The sequence below is a fragment of the Myotis daubentonii genome, chromosome 18, assembly GCF_963259705.1.
Source record: "Myotis daubentonii chromosome 18, mMyoDau2.1, whole genome shotgun sequence".
NCBI lineage: Eukaryota > Metazoa > Chordata > Mammalia > Chiroptera > Vespertilionidae > Myotis > Myotis daubentonii.
Window position 1 is genome coordinate 11234089 of NC_081857.1, and position 19641 is coordinate 11253729.

At 43.2% G+C, this 19641-nt stretch overlaps 1 protein-coding gene across 1 annotated transcript in view; it reads left to right on the forward strand.

Annotated features, from left to right (window-relative positions):
• CR1 (complement C3b/C4b receptor 1 (Knops blood group)) overlaps nt 1-19641 on the forward strand; it is a 125503-nt gene that overhangs the window by 89251 nt on the left and 16611 nt on the right. The window contains exons 26-32 of the mRNA XM_059675377.1: nt 5458-5634; nt 6238-6337; nt 7892-7977; nt 13492-13884; nt 15765-15941; nt 16026-16128; nt 18288-18373. Coding sequence (XP_059531360.1) covers nt 5458-5634; nt 6238-6337; nt 7892-7977; nt 13492-13884; nt 15765-15941; nt 16026-16128; nt 18288-18373 — 1122 coding nt within the window. The remainder of the gene's footprint in view (nt 1-5457; nt 5635-6237; nt 6338-7891; nt 7978-13491; nt 13885-15764; nt 15942-16025; nt 16129-18287; nt 18374-19641) is intronic.

The window sequence follows — 19641 nt, forward strand, 5'->3', positions numbered from 1 at the left end:
GCTGCCATCTAAATGGCATAAAGCATGCCAAGGGTCGAACCCAGAGCCTGTCACTTCATTTCTGTTCCCCAGTCATTAGCTCTGAGCTTTGTCCATGGGGGTGTTTGGACCAGCAGCGCTGGGAGGTGCGGTTTTCCCCGGAAATCTGCCCTGTATCCGGCCAATATTCAGCCCATGCCCTCCCCAAACCAGCACCTCCATCATCAACACGCACTCATTGAGCAGCTACTTGAGGGCATACCCTTGGCAGGGCACTTGGGGTTAGGAGAACTGGTGACACCCCAGAACCCTCAGCGCAGCTGGCCTCCGGGAGAAGGCACCCTGGAAAAGTGGACCCGTTTTAGCCATGAGTTTAGAACTAAATAAAACCATTATAACCATTATGGAAATTTTGAGGTCATGCCTTCCCTTCCTTCCTTCCTTCCTTCCTTCCTTCCTTCCTTCCTTCTGACTTTAGATAAACAACTTCAGTGAGGGCCCTTCTCTTCTTATTTTTGGCTTTCCCAAAAGACCTTTGAGTCCCGGGGGGACCCTGGCCACATCTCATTTGGACTGACATTCTGCTTCTGTTTGTTTGCCCAGCCTCCTCTTGACAACTGAGCTGGGCTCTTCCCTGTCACTAGACACTTCACATTCGTTATTGGATGGCGCCCTCTCTCATGGGAAAAGAAAAAACAGGTTTTCAGAAAAGTTGGTGTTAATGTTTCATCTCCTTAGACATCAGAAAGTAACCTGTTAGGGGAGGAAATGTAATAGAACCTGAAGTTTTATTTTCAGAAGAGAAGCGCCGCCAGTGAGGTAAGCCAGCTGTTGTCAGTGCTTGGAAATTGCTATGGACCTTGTGAGCATCTGGCTCCCTTCTTATTAGAATATTGTGACAGTTTCCCCCTGTTAACAATCTCAGACACCATTAACTGCCCCCCAACTTATTTTACTAGGGTCACCATACTAGCCTCCGATTGTGAAAAAGCCTAAACCAGTGATGGTGAACCTATGACACACGTGTCAGTGGTGACACGCAAACTCATTTTTTTGGTTGATTTTTCTTTGTTAAATGGCATTTAAATATATAAAATAAATATCAAAAATATAACTCTTTGTTTTACTATGGTTGCAAACATCAAAAAATTTCTCTATGTGACACGGCACCAGAGTTAAGTTAGTCAAAATGCTGACACGCCGAGCTCAAAAGGTTCGCCATCACTGGCCAAAACTTAGCTAACTAGTGATTTACTTGCCAAAATAATTTAAATAAAGAAAGTGTTGATGGAATGCTGACAATGTCACAGCACTTTAGAGTTGGAAAGAAGTCCTAGAGAGCCATGCCTCCCAGGCGGATGCATATAGACCCAGAGTAGTGAGGTTTTATGAAATCTCTGTCATTGGGTGACCCTGGTTCTGGTTTGTCCAGTGTCTTGCTACATACCAAATGGGGGTCTGGGATCCAGCAAGTCAGTTAACATCCCTAACTTCCAGTGTCCATGAGTAGAAAATGAGCATATTTGACATCCTGTTATCTGAGAGGGCTATTGCAAAAATTGCATGAGGTAGTGTCTGTGATAGTGTTTTGGAACCTGAAAATCCCCATGCACATCTAAGGGACCCTGACTAGGAAGTCACTCAAGACAACCTCAAAGCCACAGGAGGTCTGAAATGGAGACATCTCAGCGTCAATGAGTGGAAGGAGCACAGCTTAAGCAGCACTTAGGGAGGGAATCCAAAAAACAGTTGTACAGGATGATTCACGGGGATATTGGGTTTATATACCTAGGAGCACACTAAGGAAGCATGACAGTGTTCAATAAAGCGGTCTCTGTTGCCCTCTCCTGGGCCTCAGGTCAGCTCTCACTCTTGGCCCCTGCTGTGTAGTGATGCAAGGTAGGAAGGAGGGGCATTCCTGTTCGCTTTCTGTGTTTTGTGACATATTTCAGTTTACATGTATATGCTCAGATGAGAAGGTGTGTATGGTGTCCGCTGCCTAGTTTTACCTAATGTAACCTTCACCATTGGACAAGTAACTTCAGAATTGACTTGCATAGAAACACTGAGTGGAATAATTCTAATAAGGTCAACTCAAGGAAGTAAGAAAACAGCATACCTGACAACCACCCCCCACACACAGACACACAAACTCATATACAAGCTCTGTCAATCTAATCACAATGGACCAAAGGTTGATAAAAGCAAAAATGTAGAAAGTATCAAGAAACTAGGTGATAGATAGCTTTACTAACAGAGAAACTCTGTTACCGTATATTTGTCTGTTTAAATGTTAGTGATCATATTATCTTATGGTTAGTAAAGCATTTATAATATTTATTTCATCTCTATCCTATTTCTTTAAATTTCTATTTATATGTAATATACAGTATAAGTATCTAGAAGATTTCAGCAAATATGATTAATTGTTAAATGGGCCTGACATACACAAAACACTATACCCACTACCACAGATACACCTTTTTTAAAAAAATACATCTGATACAGTTACATCAGTTGACTATATGCTGAGACATACAAGTGTCAATCAATTTCAAAACTTGATAATAAATCTACTGCTAAAAATTTCCTCAAATGTTTATAAATTATGCAAAACATTGCTACATAAGCCATGGGTCAATGAAGAAATCACAATAGCCATTACCAAATATTTTGAATTGAAAATACGCATTTGTACACTGGAAACCTATATAATTTTTTTAACCAAAGACACCCCAATAAATTTAATAAAATTAAGAAACCCAAAACCTGAAAATATGGCACATCAAAACTGTGAATACAGCTAAGTTTGTGCTCAGAATAAAATAATAATATAAATGCTTATTTCAGAAATTATGTAAAGCTGAAAATAAAAAAATCTAAGTTACCATCTTAAAAAATTATTTTTAAACTCATCAAATAGGCTCAATAAAATTTTTTAAAAGGTAAAATAAAAATAAGTACAAATCAATAAATCCAAAAGTTGATTACTTACAACCTAATAAAATTGAAAAATCTACCCTCCATTTTTTAAATTAAGTAATAAGGTGTGCGGAAAGAAATAGAAGCTTAATCAAAACAAAACAGAACCTATTTCTAATGTAAAATACTTTTCCAATAGCTATTTCTTCTTTATAACATACTAGAGGCCTGGTGCATGAAATTCGTGCACACAGTGGTGGTCCCTAAACCTGCATCCTCTCGCAGTCTAGGAGCCCTGGGGGGATGTCTGACTGATGGCTCAGAATAGCCGTGGGCAAACTACAGCCCTTGGGCAAACTACGGCCCGCAGGCCGAATCCGGCCCGTTTGAAATGAATAAAACTTTTGAAAAAAAGGACCGTACCCTTTTATGTAATGATGTTTACTTTGAATTTATATTAGTTCACACAAACACTCCATCCATGCTTTTGTTCCGGCCCTCCGGTCCAGTTTAAGAACCCATTGTGGCCCTCGAGTCAAAAAGTTTGCCCACCCCTGGCTTAGACCCTATCCTGGGGGCTGGCAGTCAGACATTCCTCTCGCAGTCTGGGCCTAAGCCAGCAGTCAGACATCCTTAGCACTGTTTCAGAGGCGGGAGAGGCTCCTGCGACTACTGCTGCACTCACCAGCCATGAGCTTAACTCATGGCTTCTGGCTGAGCGGCACTCTTTCTGTGGGAGTGCACTGACCACCAGGGGGCAGCTCCTGCATTGAGCGTCTGCCCACTGGTGGTCAGTGCGCATCATAGTGACTGGTTGTTCTGTTGTTTGGTCGATTTGCATATTAGCCTTTTATTACATAAAATTGTTTAAGTCTACATGGTATTTTTATTAGTTTAACTTAAAGCTTTAGATCTTAAGAAGTAAATGAGTCTAATATTTAATTCAAGATATTCATTATAAAATACTAGTGGCCTGGTGCACAAAATTCATGTATGGAGGGGGGTTCCCTCAGCCCAACCTTCACCCTTTCCAATGAGGGACCCTTTGGGGGATGTCTGACTGCCGATCCCTGTGGGATCCGGCCTAAACCAGCAGTCAGACATCCCTCTCACAATATGGGACTGCTAGCTCCTAACTGCTCTTTCTGCCTGCCTGATTGCCCCTAAGTGCCTCTGCCTGCCTGCCAGATTGCCCCTAACCCCTCTGCCTGCCTGCCTGATTGCCCCTAACTGCCTCTGCCTGCCTGCCTAATCACCCCTAACTGCCCTCCCCAGCCAGCCTGATCTCACCCCCAACTGCCCTCCCCTGCCAGTCAATTTGGTTCTGATTAGTCAGTTTCTATGCCAGTCAGCATCAAAAGCTCTGCCTCCTAGGCAGCCATTGGCTCCTCACAGTTCACCCAGATTTGGTTCTGATTGGTTGGTTTCTATGCCAGTCAGCATCAAAAGCTCTGCCTCCTAGGCTGCCATTGTCTCCTCACAGTTCACCCAAATTTGGTTCTGATTGGTGGTTTCTATGCCAGTCAGTGACAAAAGCTCTGCCTCCTAGGCAGTCATTGGTTCCTCACAGTTCACCCAGATTTGGTTCTGATTGGTCAGTTTCTATGCCAGTCAGCATCTCCGGGCCTATCTCTGGGCCTGATCAGAGAGGTGGGGCTCATGAGCAGCCCCCGAGGAGGCCCAGAGAGATACAGAGGCATGGCTGCTGGTGAAGCCCGGAGAGAAAGAGAGCCAACAGCTGATCAACAGTTGCCACAGAGGCTGTGGATCAGACCCTGCCTCTCTCTCCAAGCCTTTCTCTGGGCCTGATCCACAGCCCCCTCAGCAGTCAGTGCTGGGTCGCTATGCCCTAACAGGTGGCAGTCAGTGCTGGATCACCACAGCAACCCAGCACCCAAACATCAGGACTGACTCCTGGTGTTTGTTAGAGCCTTTGGTTGTTACGGACCCCTGGGTTTTTATATATTAGGATAGGCCCTCATAAAGTTTAGTTGTTGAGCTTGGTCTGCAAAACATGTGCTTAATTTTTCTGTGCTGATGTATTGACTTGGCAACATCTTTTAATAGTTGTGACCACTACTGAAGGCCAGAGAAGAAGCTGTTGTGCTGCTAGGTCTGGGTGGTCAACTGGGAATGAAGATAGATGGTGAAATGCATGCATGCTGTTTATTATGAAAGAGGATGGGGTAAAGGAAGCCAGAGCCCAGGCACTTTCTGATGGATAAAATGTGAAGCTATGAATTAGTTTTCCTTCAGTGAAAGAGCAGGTAGATTAGATATATAGATATAGATAAAATAGATACAGATTTGATATAAATATATATTGATATAGATATATCTTAATTGCCTTCAAAATAGCAGGCATTTTTAAAATGGATAGATGCTGTTTTAAAAAGCTCTTTTCTAAATTTGCTGCTAAGGGAAGCAATCCTTTTACCAGCATTAAAGTGTTCATTTTCTTCTTCGATCACATCTATGAAGCATATTGGAGAAAAACAGGAGGTGGAATACAAGTTCCCTCATTGACCCTAATGTCCCTGTGATCTTGGTCTTCAGGTCAATGCCAAGCCCCGCCATATCTTCCATCTGCCATGCCCACAACACTGACTGATGAGGCTGAGTTTCCCATTGGAACATCTTTACAGTATAAATGCCGCCCTGGTTACCAGAGGAGAGTTTTCTCTATCATCTGCCTAAAAAACTCAGTCTGGTCAAGCCCTGCAACCTGTACCCGTAAGTAACTCTGGACTGAGAACTCCTCTGTCTCAGTGAAACATCCCTAAGAACTGGTGCAATTGTTCAGATTTGGGAATGAAAACATCTATGACTTGTAAGTCTGCCTCATTAGGACCTGAGGACCGAGAGGTCATATCTTCCGACTGCTTTGAGTTCCTGGCACCTTCATTAAAAGTTCATTTCATAAGAAACTGTCATTAGAGCATGATTGAGGGAAAATCTCCACTCACTAGTCATCTGCCATTTTCATAACTGAAACTGATGAATGACTCAGGAAAGGAAAAAAAAGTGCAAGAACAAAAGCCCAGACTCAGACCTTTACTCTGGTTGAATCACAGAGTAAACACTTTGGTAACAAGTAAAGTTTACATTTTCCTGGGAGGCATGAGGTGAGGATTAGATAGAACTGGAGGGGAGGTCTTTTTGAAAGTGGTGCTTAGTAGGTGGCTGATTTTGAGACAGTGTTGTGAAATTCCCCAATGTGGCAAAACCTGTAGGACTACAAATGTTCTTCAGTAAGCTGCAGCCAGGTTGGGTCTTTACTAAGAGAAGTTCAAGGGATTCTACACCCAGTCCCCAAATTCTGCTTCTTTCCCATAGGTAAATCATGTGGAACTCCTTCCGAGCCCATAAATGGCAAAATGGAAATAACTGGAGAAGCCAAGTTTGGATCAAGAATTAATTATTCTTGTAATGAAGGGTGAGTTTGCAGTAGCATTTGTGGGGCGGGGTTGGGGGAGGGTGATGGTTTAAAAATTGTAACATCAATTTATAAAAAATAGTATTAGAGAGAAGAGTCAAACTACCTACCCGTTAAAACAAACCAATAGGATTTCTAAGTGGAGGTGGTCGCTTCAATCCAGGCATTTAAATACCCTTGAAATGATTAAGCATATATTTCAAAAATAGAAAAAAAAATCTAGAAAATGTGTGTGTGTGTGTTGGGGGTGGGGGTGGGGGGCGGGTGCCTGTTGTACACCAAATTAATGCACATAAAACCAGGTGAAGCATTCATTGGATGGGGAGGACCAGCTCTCTAAAGAAGCAAATAGAATAAACACTAGTTGACCCACAAATATATTCTCTCCTCAAAGCACCAAGAGCTGGGGATGGTGGATTCAAGGGGAAGTGGGAGTGATTTGTTTGGGAGGATGGAGCAGATGTGAGGAATGGGCAGATCTGAATTGTGATAGCTCCTCTCCAGAAGTGCTCACAGTGCAAGCATCATGCTGGGGACATCTTCTTGGAGTATCTTTGGGGGAGGCACCCATTTAGGAAAGAAGTAGGGGGACTGCTTCAACTTATACTTCACTTTTGCTTTGTTTTTTTTGCTTACTAGAGGCCTAGTGCATGGATTTGTCCAGTGCATGGATTCATGCACTGGTGAGGGTCCCTCGGCCTGGCCTGCTTCCTCTCCCAATCCATGGCCCCTCGGGAGAAGTCAGAGACCCAGTTTCAGCCCGATCCCTGCAGGCCAGGTCAAGGGACCCCACCAGTGCACGAATCTGTGCACCAGGCCTCTAGTATACATATAAGATTTTTGGTTAATCTCTTCCCACCCTCCCCCCTTCCCCTTTCCTCTGAGATTCATCAGTCTGTTCCATGTTTCCATCCCTGTGCATTGAGTGCCTGCCCCCTGGTAGTCAGTGTGCATCATAGCTACTGGTTGAACAGTCGACCCGTCGCTTAGGTTTATATATAGATAGATGGCATTGTTCTAACTATACCAAATAACACTTGATAATTATTTGGTATTATTTGTCTCAATTTGTAATAGTATCAAGTTTCACCCTAGCTATACCAACTCTCGTGAATGGCTCACCTCAGCATTCCATCACTATACAAAGCCTCTGTTGAAGTAAAAATAAATGTCACTAAATTTTCCAAATTTTATGGCACCATTTAAACAGTTTGGGGCATACTAATTGAGAATTTCTGCCTTTAATTTTTAAAATATGAGATTAGTGTTCAACTCAGTTTGTTCTGCTTGGATTTCCTTTGGTTCTAATTTGATGAATCTTATTTACCTTAGATTTACATAAAAATGTATCTGAAGTTGATAAAGAAGAGAGATTCCATCCAGTTTAGAAAGTATAAAGGAGAAATTTTAAAGCCCTAATACGGACATAAGATTTGAGAAATTGACAGTTTTACAAAAGGAAATTGTTCTGAATTCTTCAAGATGGTGGTCTCTTGTAAGTAACAATCTAAGCAGGGACATTAGAATGTAACATTCATTATTCTTTGCCTCTAGATACCAACTCATTGGTGAAGCGTCTAATTATTGCGCCATCGTAGGCAATACTGTCGCCTGGGAAAATCAAGTACCTGTTTGTCAGAGTGAGTTGAAACCTTTTCTATTACCTTTACCAGTAGAGTCTAAGTTTCCACCTGAATTTATAAAAATTTGAATTGAATTCCTTTAGTGCATTCTGTCCTTAGATAGTTGAAGACAGCGCTACTGTCCTCAAAGTACTTGTGGGTTTCCTGGCAACTGTTTAAGTTCTTCCTGATCTCGGGATGTGTCTTTTGTAAATCTGAGGACTTAAATGCATAAACGCCTCTAAAATGTATTTCTACTTCAATTAATTTGGAATTATGTTGGTTCTACCATCCCCAGTATAATAACCATTCTGCTTGGCAAATAAATACAGAACGATAAAGTGATGCTCTCCTAGGTTCATGAAGCTGTGGAAGAATCAACACCCTCATGTACGAGGGTTCAACAAACCCTCTTGAAAGGCACCCTGTACTATACGCCTCAAAAGTGGGTACATACAAGACCTACTTCTTAGAATTCACACTTACGAAATAAGCACAGCTTTCTGCAAGGAGTTCACTGTAAACGCATCATTGCTGCATTCTTTATAATAGTGAAATGGTTCCGGTCACCTAAATGTACTACTTGTTTCAAAATATGGTTTAGAAAGAATCTGCCAGAAGGACAGTAAAGTGATAAAAATGACTACATAGGATTCCCTAAGGAACATACATTAGCCATGCAGCATTAGAAGAAATATATCTGTACACTGGAACTTTATTCAGCCATAAAAGAAAAACATCTTGGAGAAGCACTTAGTGACATATAAAGATGTTTATTATATCTATTTGATGTGAAAAAAAAATCAGATGACAAAACAGTTTGTATGGCAATAGCTCATTTTATTAAAAGATCACATATCTATGCCTATTTCTATATTTTCATTTCCATCGCTAATTCTGTAACCATGTTTATATTCAGACCCTGGTAACTAGTTTTAAGCCTCTTTGGTGAAGGCTGTGGGACAGGGGGCGGGGTCCTTTACCTTTTGGCTGTGTAGCAGGCTGCTTCTTCAAGAAGATTCAAACTCCCCTTTCTTCAAGCTCCTCTGTGTCTGTAAACTGGTTCTCAAGTCTGGGAATTGGCTGACGAAGAACCACACTCTGTTTTATAGTGTTTCAAGTTAGACTTCTGGTCACCAGACCTAGATCTTTTCTGCTTATACAAACCTTAGTTCACTCTTCTTCTACTTCATCTCTTGAGACTCCATGATCAATTAACTGATGACAAAGGTCTCTGCAGATAAATCATTGTGATTTGTTTCAATTGCCTCTGGCAGTTAAGGGCTGCCACTCGGCCTCTGCCATTCTGAGGTCCTGTCATCCCCCTTGATTTCAGGGAAACTGGTTCAATAGCAACCATCCCCACTGTCATTCCTGGCCTACTTAGAGGGCCTACATCACAGTTCTTCAAAGATGCTGAACTCCTACATGAATTTATTTCTCAAAGCCTTGGGTGAAAGAGGGATCCATCCCCCAACGCCCCACTGATGGACTTAGTTAAGGAGCCTATTCATGGGTCTTACAAAATGAATGCCCTCCAGCATTCTCAGAGCCCCGGGCCATTGTGATGCCAGGTGGGTTCATGCAGGAAGGAATTCAAAACCTGACCCAGAGAGAAGAGGTTAAAGCAGAGAAGTGGGTTTTATTGAGCAGACAGGACACACAGGAAAAGCCACTCCACAGACAGAGGGGTGGACGCCCCTCAGGAGAGAAGGAAGAGAGGCCCCGGCCATCTCTGCACGTTGAGCCTATACCTGTTTGTCGTTTCTATGGGAAATTTCTGGGATGGGGAAACAGAGTGAGGGAAAAGTCAGGATGAACTTTCACCTTTACAAGGTATATTTTGTGGTCTGTTTCCCTTTTATGGTATGCTAGTAGGTAAGTGATAAGGTGTGGCTGAGTAGCTAGTCATCAGTCATCAGTCTTTGCAGGAATGTCCTTGGTTCCGGGGGTCCCTCATGGTCTGCTTGCATCTCCGTGTCAGGCAGCACGGAGCAGGCCCCTGGCTTCACCTTGTTTGGATTTAGTTCATTTATATCGTTTTCATGCCCCTCTCCTATGTGAATAGGATTTCTGCCCCTGAGGTATGTTAGTAAAGTTCTGGTCTTTCACCTTCACTCGGCATGGTCCACACTCTAACACAGTGAATTCAGAATCTCACTTCTTTGGGTGCATTTGCACCTCTCATGAGCTATAATTTTTATCTCTCTCCCCATCCCCACCCGCACTCCACCCTCATTCCTGCCTGGAATTGAATCTGGTGAGAGCACTAGAAACCATGTGAGGTGGTAGGGGTAGGTCTTGAGAAGATCATCAAGTGTTACCATTTGAGTTGCCAGATTTAGTAAATAAAAAATATTCTATACCCAGTTAAATTTGAATTTCAGATAAGCAACAAGTATTTTTGCACTATAAATACTAGTATATGCCATGCAGCCCGACCGGTGTTGCTCAGGGGTTGAGAGTTGACCTATGAACCGGGAGGTCAGCATTTGATTCCCAGTCAGGCCATATGCCCGGGTTGCGGGCTCAATCCCCAGTGGGGGGAGTGCAGGAGGCAGCCAATCAATGATTCTCTCTCATCATTGATGTTTCTCTCTCTCTCTCTCTCCTTCTCCCTTCCTCTCTGAAATAAATTATTTTTAAAAAATATATATATGCCATGCAATTCTGAGATATAATTATACTTAGAAATGTTTACTTTTTTCTGAAATTCAAATTTAACGGGACTACAAATACTTCCTCTGGCAGCCCTATTTCAGAAGGGGCCATTAGAGTTCCTTCAGGCAAGAGAGGAGAGGCGGGGAGGAGCTACTTCTCCTAGTGTTATACAATGGAACCTTGACTTACGAGTTTAATTCGTTCAGGGACTGAACTCGTTAAAGAGCTCATCGTTAACTCAAATTACTCTGTCAACTCAAAGCAAAAAATCGGCCAAAAGACTGCTGGTATCTCAAAAAATTCGTTAGTCGGGACACTCGTAAGTCAAGGCCCCACTGTACAGGCAAAGTAAGTCTGGGAAATCTGGTTCCAATTAGCCTGGGTGATACTGTACAAAACCACTAGGTAAATAAAACTTTTATTTTCCTCTCTCCCCCTTCCCCCACCTCCCTCCTGGCCCACCTCTATCCCCCTTGTAGCTTTCTCTGTCTTCTTAAATTATTATTGGTAATTTATGTTTTCATTGATATCATTTAGGTTTTCAAAATGTTTAACATACAGTTGTCTACTGCCGAGGTCCAACCCCAGCAGGTCCAGGAGTTCCCAAAGGCGTAGACGGAGTCAGGGAAGAAGGAAGGACACGGAGACAGTGTTCAGTTGATCAGCAACCTAGCCAGGATCTCCAGCCAGGATCTCCAGCCAAGTTCTGGTCTGGATCTCCAGAGAGGTTCTGCTTCGGATCTCCAGCGAGGTTCTGTAGCCATGTTCCCTCGCTAGGTTCTCCAGCCAGGTTCTGTCCAGGTTCTCCAGCCAGGTTCAGTCACCAGGTTCTAGTCAGGTTCTCTTGTCAATTTCTGTAGTCAGGTTCAGTCCAGGATCTTTTGCCATGTTCTCTCGCTAGGTTCTGTCTCTAGGTTCTGAGGCCAGTTTCTGTCCAGGATCTTTTGCCATGTTCTCTCCAGCGAAGTTCTTCTGTCTCTAGAGAACGTTCTTTGTAGGTTCTGTGTTCTGAGTTCTGTCTCTTGCTGTCTTGTTGCATCTGTATTTATACCAGTTGATTCCAATCCTATCAATCTCTATTACAAAGGTTAGGGCGTTTCTTATCTCCATTCCAGGGAGTAAAGATTATGTAGCTTAAGCATGATTGTTCGTAGTTAAAATGATTAATTACCCACCTGGCACTTAGTTGAGGGGTTTTATTCCCTCCCTAACTTCAGGGGAAAATCCCTACCTGGGGATTCAACCTTTCTCGGAGAGGTGACCTTGGTTAAAACACAGCACCAAGAAGGTGAGCAAACATATTAAGAACCGTATGCCATATATGCCAGGTCCCTTGAAACAGCAAGGATGGACCGGCTCCCGGCAGTCTACAGTTTCATAAATATTCTCATGTATATGTAAATATGTTCAAACTAGAGGCCTGGTGCATGAAATTCATGCATGGGAGGGAGGGGGGTGTCCCTCAGCCTGGCCTGCACCCTTTCCAATCCGGGACCCCATGAGGGCTGTCCAACTGCATCTTGCAATCCGGGACTGCTGGCTCCTAACTGCTTGCCTGCCTGCCTGCCTGCTCGCCCCTAACCGCCTCTGCCTCAGCCCTGCACCCGGGACTCTGGATTCCCTCCTCCGGCTGGCCACAGGCACCTGGATTCCGAGCCTGCTCCACCTGGGCCGTCCACAGCTGCAGGGGACTGGGGGCGGTGGCTTTCCCAGGCTGTAGGCGCGGGCACCCTGGACTGCAGGGCGGGCAGCTTCTCCCTCTCCTGGGCCACAGCTGCGGCTGCTGGCACCTGGGACCACAGGGCAAGCAGCTTCTCCCTCTCCCGGGCTGCAGCCACAGCTACTGGTACCCCAGGACTGGGGGCAGGTGGCTTCGCCCGGGCCCGGCTTTGTCAGGAAGGATGTCCGGATGGTCGTCTGGAAGATGTCTGGTCTAATTAGCATATTATCCTTTTATTAGTATAGATTCTCTTTCTTACTGTTGCATATCTGTGTTGTCTCTCATACTTTTTTGAATTGATTTTTTAAACTCTATTGAGAGTATTACAGATGTCCCCCGTTTCACCCCCTCAGCCGCTCTTCCCCTGGTTCCTGCCCCACCCCATCCCAGGCCTTCACACCCTATTGTCTGTGTCCATAGGTAATGCATATATGCATATAAGATCTTTGGTTAATCCCTTCACCCCCCTTCACCCCCCCTCGCCCGTTCCTCTGAGGTTCCTCTGTCCCATGTTCTCATGCCTCTGATTCTATTTTTTTTCATCAGTTTATTTTGTTCATTAGATTTCTTGTTCGTTTATTTTGATTTTTAGATTTAACTGTTGATAGATATGTATTTCTTGCCTTTTATTGTTCATATTTTTAATCTTTTTTTCTTTTCCCTCTTCTTCTTCCGCTCCTTAAAGAATACCTTCAACATGTCATGTAATACTGGTTTGGTGGTGATGAACTCCTTTAGCTTTTTCTCCTTATACATTTTTTTTTTATTAAGGGTATTTTGATTTTATTTTTTTTAAAGCTATACTGGTCTCATTTATTTAAAAAAATGAAAAATTAGAAGGCAGTTGGAAAAGAGTAGGGGGAAACTGTATAAACTATGATATTATATAATCAAAGAGTTATTTGTACTAAAAAGAATGTGAATTGTATTACTATACGGATATGTTCATAGGAAATAATCTAAGTAGGAAACGCAGAATTATGCTTTTTATTATGTACATCTAAATTACAACTTTGGAAAACCTAATCTACATGTTAGTAAGGATTAAAAGCAAATAACGAGTGTAAAAATGGTAACAGTTTAGTGACATTGGATTGCTCTCAGTAGTTATTTCAATTCACTATCATTTAAATGGCGTTTCCTTTTCACAGTTATTCAATGTAAGACACCACCAACCATCACCAACGGATTTTTCGTTAGCTACAGCGGAGACGATTTTCCATACGGAATAGTGGTGACCTATCACTGCAATGACAGAAAAGGAAGGGAAAAGTTTGAACTCGTGGGCGAAAAGTCAATATATTGCACCAGCAAAGATCAAGTGGGCCTCTGGAGCGGCCCTGCCCCTCAGTGCATCGTACCTAATAAGTGCACGCCTCCGCATGTTGAAAATGGAGTAAGGGAGTCTGAGAACAGAAGCTTGTTCTCCTTAAATGACATCGTGAGCTTTAGGTGTCAGCCTGGCTTTGTCATGAAAGGCTCCTCCAGTGTGCGCTGCCAGGCCCCAAACAGATGGGAGCCCGAGCTGCCCAGCTGCTCCCCGGGTGAGTCTGACTGAGGCTTCGAGGGGGCCTGCAGGTGACAGGAGCTGTGGGAGGATCCCCAGATTAGTGTTTGTTCTGGGAGGGAGGTGTGTGCTGAGCAGTGTGAGTAAATTTTCTAGGGGTGAAGCATGAATCTAAGAAGGTGTGTATGTATATGTGCGCGTGCATGTGTGTGTGTTCAAGTTGAGAAACAAAGCAAAATCTGGGCACAGAATATGAAGTTCCCTTAGGGTTCTTAAAGAGGCTAGATAATGTCCAAGATCAAACAGATACTAACTGCAAACTGAAGGCTGAAACCCAAATCTGCCTGACTCTATGGCAGTGATGGCAAACCTATGACACGCATGTCAGAGGTGACACGCGAACTCATTTTTTTTATTGATTTTTCTTTGTTAAATGGCATTTAAATATATAAAATAAATATCAAAAATGTAAGTCTTTGTTTTACTATAGTTGCAAATATCAAAAAATTTCTATATGTGACGGCACCAGAGTTAGGGTTTTTCAAAATGCTGACACGCCGAGCTCAAAAGGTTCGCCATCACTGCTCTAGAGCCAGGGAAATCAAAACCACTCTAGATTGTTCAAGGAGTGGAGGATTTAGAGCAGATAACAGGACAGAGGGTATTGGCAGGGCGGAAAGAACAAAAGGAGAAGGGCTGTTTGCAGAGCACCGGAATCTGCCGTTGGCTCAGGACTGAAGAGCCCATGCCCACACTCACTGCTCAAACACACTGAGCAGCCCTCCCCTCCAATGCTGCCCCTGTGACCAGGATGCAGCTGAGATCGCTGGAGCCAAAGCCATTATCGCTAGAAATGAAGTCGCTACTGCTAAATAAGAGCCATCAACACTGCTACTTCCTGAGCCTCCTCTAGAAGACAAATGGCTTTTTATCATTTTCCCACCTTTGAATTTGTTATATCTTCCACCAGTTGACAGAGTCTAACCAGAACTCAGCTGTCAAGGGAGATAAGCAATTATAGTTTGCAGGCTTCGAGCCCCAAAAGTCAAAGGAGAATGCAAAGGTGTGAGGCTGGGAGTTCACAGACATTTAGACCACATAGCACTTAAATATCACATCACTGTGCAATTGTTAATCAAGGAGGCAGAGGGGTAGTGAGCCCTGAAAATGGGTTTTTAGAGCCTCAGAGTATCTTCAAAGTCCTTAAGGGAGTCATTACACTAGTCCAGTGGTTCTCAACCTTCCTAATGCCACGACCCCTTAATACAGTTCCTCATGTTGTGGTGACCCCCAACCATGAAATTATTTTTGTTGCTACTTCATAGCTGTAACTTTGCTACTGTTATGAATCGTAATGTAAATATCTGATATGCAGAATGTATTTTCATTGTTACAAATTGAACATAATTAAAGCATAGTGATTAATCAAAAAAATAATATGTAGTTATATATGTGTTTTCCGATGGTCTTAGGCGACCCCTGTGAAAGGGCCCATCGACCCCGAAAGGGGTCGCGACCCACAGGTTGAGAACTATTGGCCTAACAGGTGGACTATAAATTGGTGATGCTTTTCTAGAAAGTAGTATGAAGATATTAAAAAAATCCTTCAATCTTAACAACTGTATCTGGGTAACCAGTAATGGGAATCATTCTAGAAGGGAACTGTCTGCAGCATAATCTTAGGTGAGGATTTTAGATGGAAAACAGTGAACTGAGGATATGTCAGTGCTAGTACAGCTCTGTGTTGAATCAGGTCTGTGGCCTCTCTCTCTCATATTACCATTCACAAAATGAGGGTGTTAGTCTACAAGGTTTTTCAAAAATAGGTAAACTTATAGTTAGTATTCTGTTGGCCAATTTACCACTGAGGAAAGGTGCTTTTCACACTATTAACAGCACTTGGCTCTCTTTCCTCAGGATGTCAGCGGCCTCCAGAAATCCTGCATGGCCAGCACAGCCCCAGCAACAAGGACAGCTTTTCCCCTGGGCAGGAGGTGCGCTACAGCTGTGAGCCCGGCTATGACCTCAGAGGGGCCGCCTCCCTGCGCTGTACGCCCCAGGGGGACTGGAGCCCGGCCGCCCCCACATGCGCAGGTGCCTACACTCTTGTCTGGTTTGAAATTTTTAGCTTGGGGCTTTATTCTCCATGTGCCAGTGTCATCTCTGTTTGTTCTCCAGGGAAACCATGTGCTGCCTTCCAGGACCGACTTCCTAATGGCCGTGTGCTCTCTCCACTTACCCTCGAGCTTGGAGCAAAAGTGTCCTTCGTTTGTGATGAGGGGTGAGTGTGAGCTTGCCAGGCCCCCTGGACACTAAAATTGGAGGTAGAAGTTAACAGAAAGGGAAGGTTTGGTGTGGCTAAAAAAAATGAACTCAGGGGATTACATCTTGGATGTGTGTAAGAAAAGTAAGAGTAAGGAACAGGTGGAAAAAATAGCATGAGGTATGAAGGAAAAATTGGGACATATATGAAATGGCTGGTACAAAGACAAATACAATGACTGGTTATGAATATATATGTGATGCATTGATTGAAAAAATAATAATATTTTCCAAGCAGAAAAAAAAGAGAAGAAGAATTTGGAGAGTTCCAAGAAAAGTTTGATATACAACAAAAAGTTTCTTAAAAATAATTAAGATTATTTAAGAATTATTTGGTCATTTTTTAACCATCAAAAGGAAAATTTGTCATAAGAGTAAAAGCATAAGAATGGATATTTTAATCTAATCCCATATCTTCTGGTTAGTCATGTGCTTAGGGCTCTGAAATGGGATCACGGTGGCTGGTGAATGCTTTAGGTAACGACATTGTTCATGTGAGGCTGGTGCTCTTCCCAGTGTGCTCATCTCTGCATGGGAAGGATCAAGTGTGAGCAAAGAAGGACCTGACCTCAGACCCTTTCAAAGAATCCTGGCAGGCACCCAGTGACAGCACCCAATAAGATTTAGGAGCCACTGGGGTCCCACATGCATTGACCATTGTGGATGATCGCATACAAAAGTCATTTCTGATCTCCGTTCCCTTCCCCTAGAGCAGTGGTCGGCAAACTGCGGCTCATGAGCCACATGCGGCTCTTTGGCCCCTTGAGTGTGGCTCTTCCACAAAATACCGACTTCTGCACATGGGCCACGAAGTTTCAATTGCATTGTACATGCGCGCCCGCACGTGATATTTTGTGGAAGAGCCACACTCAAGGGGCCAAAGAGCCGCATGTGGCTCCCGAGCAGCAGTTTGCCGACCACTGCCCTAGAGCACTCAAACTTACTCAATAGCCCAACGTGCCTTCTTCACAGCCATCACAGCCATAGAGACAAAAGGACAATCTTTGCGCTCTTTCCAGTTACTCTCTGCTCTTTCCATCCAAACTTGGAACTGTTTTACTCACTTTTCCAGTATCAGAATTAGGAGTCTGTTGCATTAGAAAACTGTGTTTCCCATAAGATGAGTACATTTATCAGGTTTTTCATGGGAACTAGAAGTCCGGTGCACGAAATTGTGTACTCAGAAGGGAGGGGGTCCTTCAACCTGCATTGTGAATGGGCACAGGCCAAGCCAAGGGACCCCCACCAGTGCATGATCGGGGCCAGGGAGGGACACGGGAGGTTGGCCAGCCGGGGAGAGACCATGGGAGGGCTCTAGAGCATGCCCAGTCCATCTCGCTCTGTCCCAATCAGTCAGACAGCAGCAGCAATCTAACCCACCAGTCAGAGCATCTGCTCCCTGGTGGTCAGTGCATGTCATAGCAAGCGGTTGAGCAACCTTAGCATATCATTAGCATATTACTCTTTGATTGGTTGAACAGACGACCGGATGACTGGACACTTAGCATATTAGGCTTTTATTATATAGGATGATCAGCTAGAGATTCACTTCTCAGAAACTGGGTCCAGGATCAAGGAGATGGCTGCTACGCTCTGACTGTCTTCTTCAATTCAGCCTGGAACTATGTGTTATGTGACCAACTAACTGTCCTCCCTAACTGGAGGCTGTCATTTGTCTAGAGCAGTGGTTCTCAACCTTCCTAATGCCGCGACCCTTTAATACAGTTCCTCATGTTGTGGTGACCCCCAACCATGAAATTATTTTCGTTGCTACTTCATAACTGTAATTTTGCTACTGGTATGAATAATAATGTAAATATCTGATATGCAGGATGTATTTTCATTGTTACAAATTGAACATAATTAAAGCATAGTGATTAATCACAAAAACAATATATAATTATATGTGTGTTTTCCGATGGTCTTAGGCGACCCCTGTGAAAGGGCCGTTTGACCCCTGAAGGGATCACGATCCACAGGTTGAGAACCACTGGTCTAGATCAATATGGCCTCCAAACTTCTGCCACCTGTTGGTTTCAGATACTAAGGTTTTCAGCCGGGCCTCAGAGTTTTGCAAACTGAAACAGCTCACCTGTGCACTACCATTTTCTTCTTTAGATTCCATCTACAAGGCAGCTCTGCCAGCCATTGTGTCTGGGTGGGAATGGAGAGCCTCTGGAATAGCAGTGTCCCTGTGTGTGAACGTGAGTAGAAGGAATAACACTTTAGGACAATTCCTCCCTTAACCTATTAGTATTTTGACTTATGGCAACCCCAATAGGGTTCTTCTATTTTCTAATCTGAATTATTGAGAGATAATTGCTTTTTTAAATAGTATTTATTTGTGATCAATTTGTTGTGATGCTCATATTGTACATCATGTGTTTTGGGAACCATTTTGTCTGTCTCTGTTATTTTGAATTCTTCGTTCTGGGTGATATATCCGGCAGCAGTTGGCCTCTAGATCAGGAGAGATTAGATAACGTGAAGCCTTTGACAGTTTTCTTCCTTTCTTCTTTCCTTCCTTTCCTAATTCTTCCTTTCCTTTTCTTTTCTTTTCTTTTCTTTTCTTTTCTTTTCTTTTCTTTTCTTTTCTTTTCTTTTTCTAATACCAGGATGTAACCACTTTACATTTTTTCTATCTACTGGCTAATATGTAAATATGAAACATGCATTCATTCGAACAACTATTTATTGAGGACATACTATGTGCTTGGTATTTTCCTAAGCACTGGATTATAGCAGTGAACAAGATAAGTGAATGCCCTGTCCCCATGTTACTTATACCCCAGTGGGGAGATGGTCAGGAAAAACAATAAACAAGTAATTGTTATGGGAGTGACAGATCAGAGCAGTGAAAGAATGAGGGGAAAGTTGTGAGCAACATTACATGGGGTAAGCAGTTTAAGATGCCTTAAACCAGGGGTTCTCAACCTTCCTAATGCCGCGACACTTTAATACAGTTCCTCATGTTGTGGTGACCTCCAATTCCATTGTTACAAATTGAACATAATTAAAGCATAGTGGTTAATCACAAAAACAATATGTAATTATATATGTGTTTTCTGATGGTCTTAGGTGACCCCTGGGAAAGTGTCGTTCGACCCCCAAAGGGGTTGCGACCCATAGGTTGAGAACTGCAGCCTTAAACTCTCCAAACATGTACTTAAATAAATTATGTTGAAAGATTCAGAAGTAATAAGCTGATTAAAACATGAGTCTCCTGCCACAGCTGGGTGGCTCAGTTGGTTGGAGCATTGACCTATACAACAAAAAGTTGCAGGTTGGATTCTCAGTCAAGGCACATATCGAAGTTTCAGGTTCCATCCTGGTCAGGGTGTGTATAGGAGGCAACCAATTGATGTTTGTCTCACAGATTGATGTTTCTATCTTTCTCATTCTCTTTCTCAATCTCTCCATCCCCCCCCCCCATCTCATCAATAAAAACATATCCTCAGTGAGGATTTAAAAA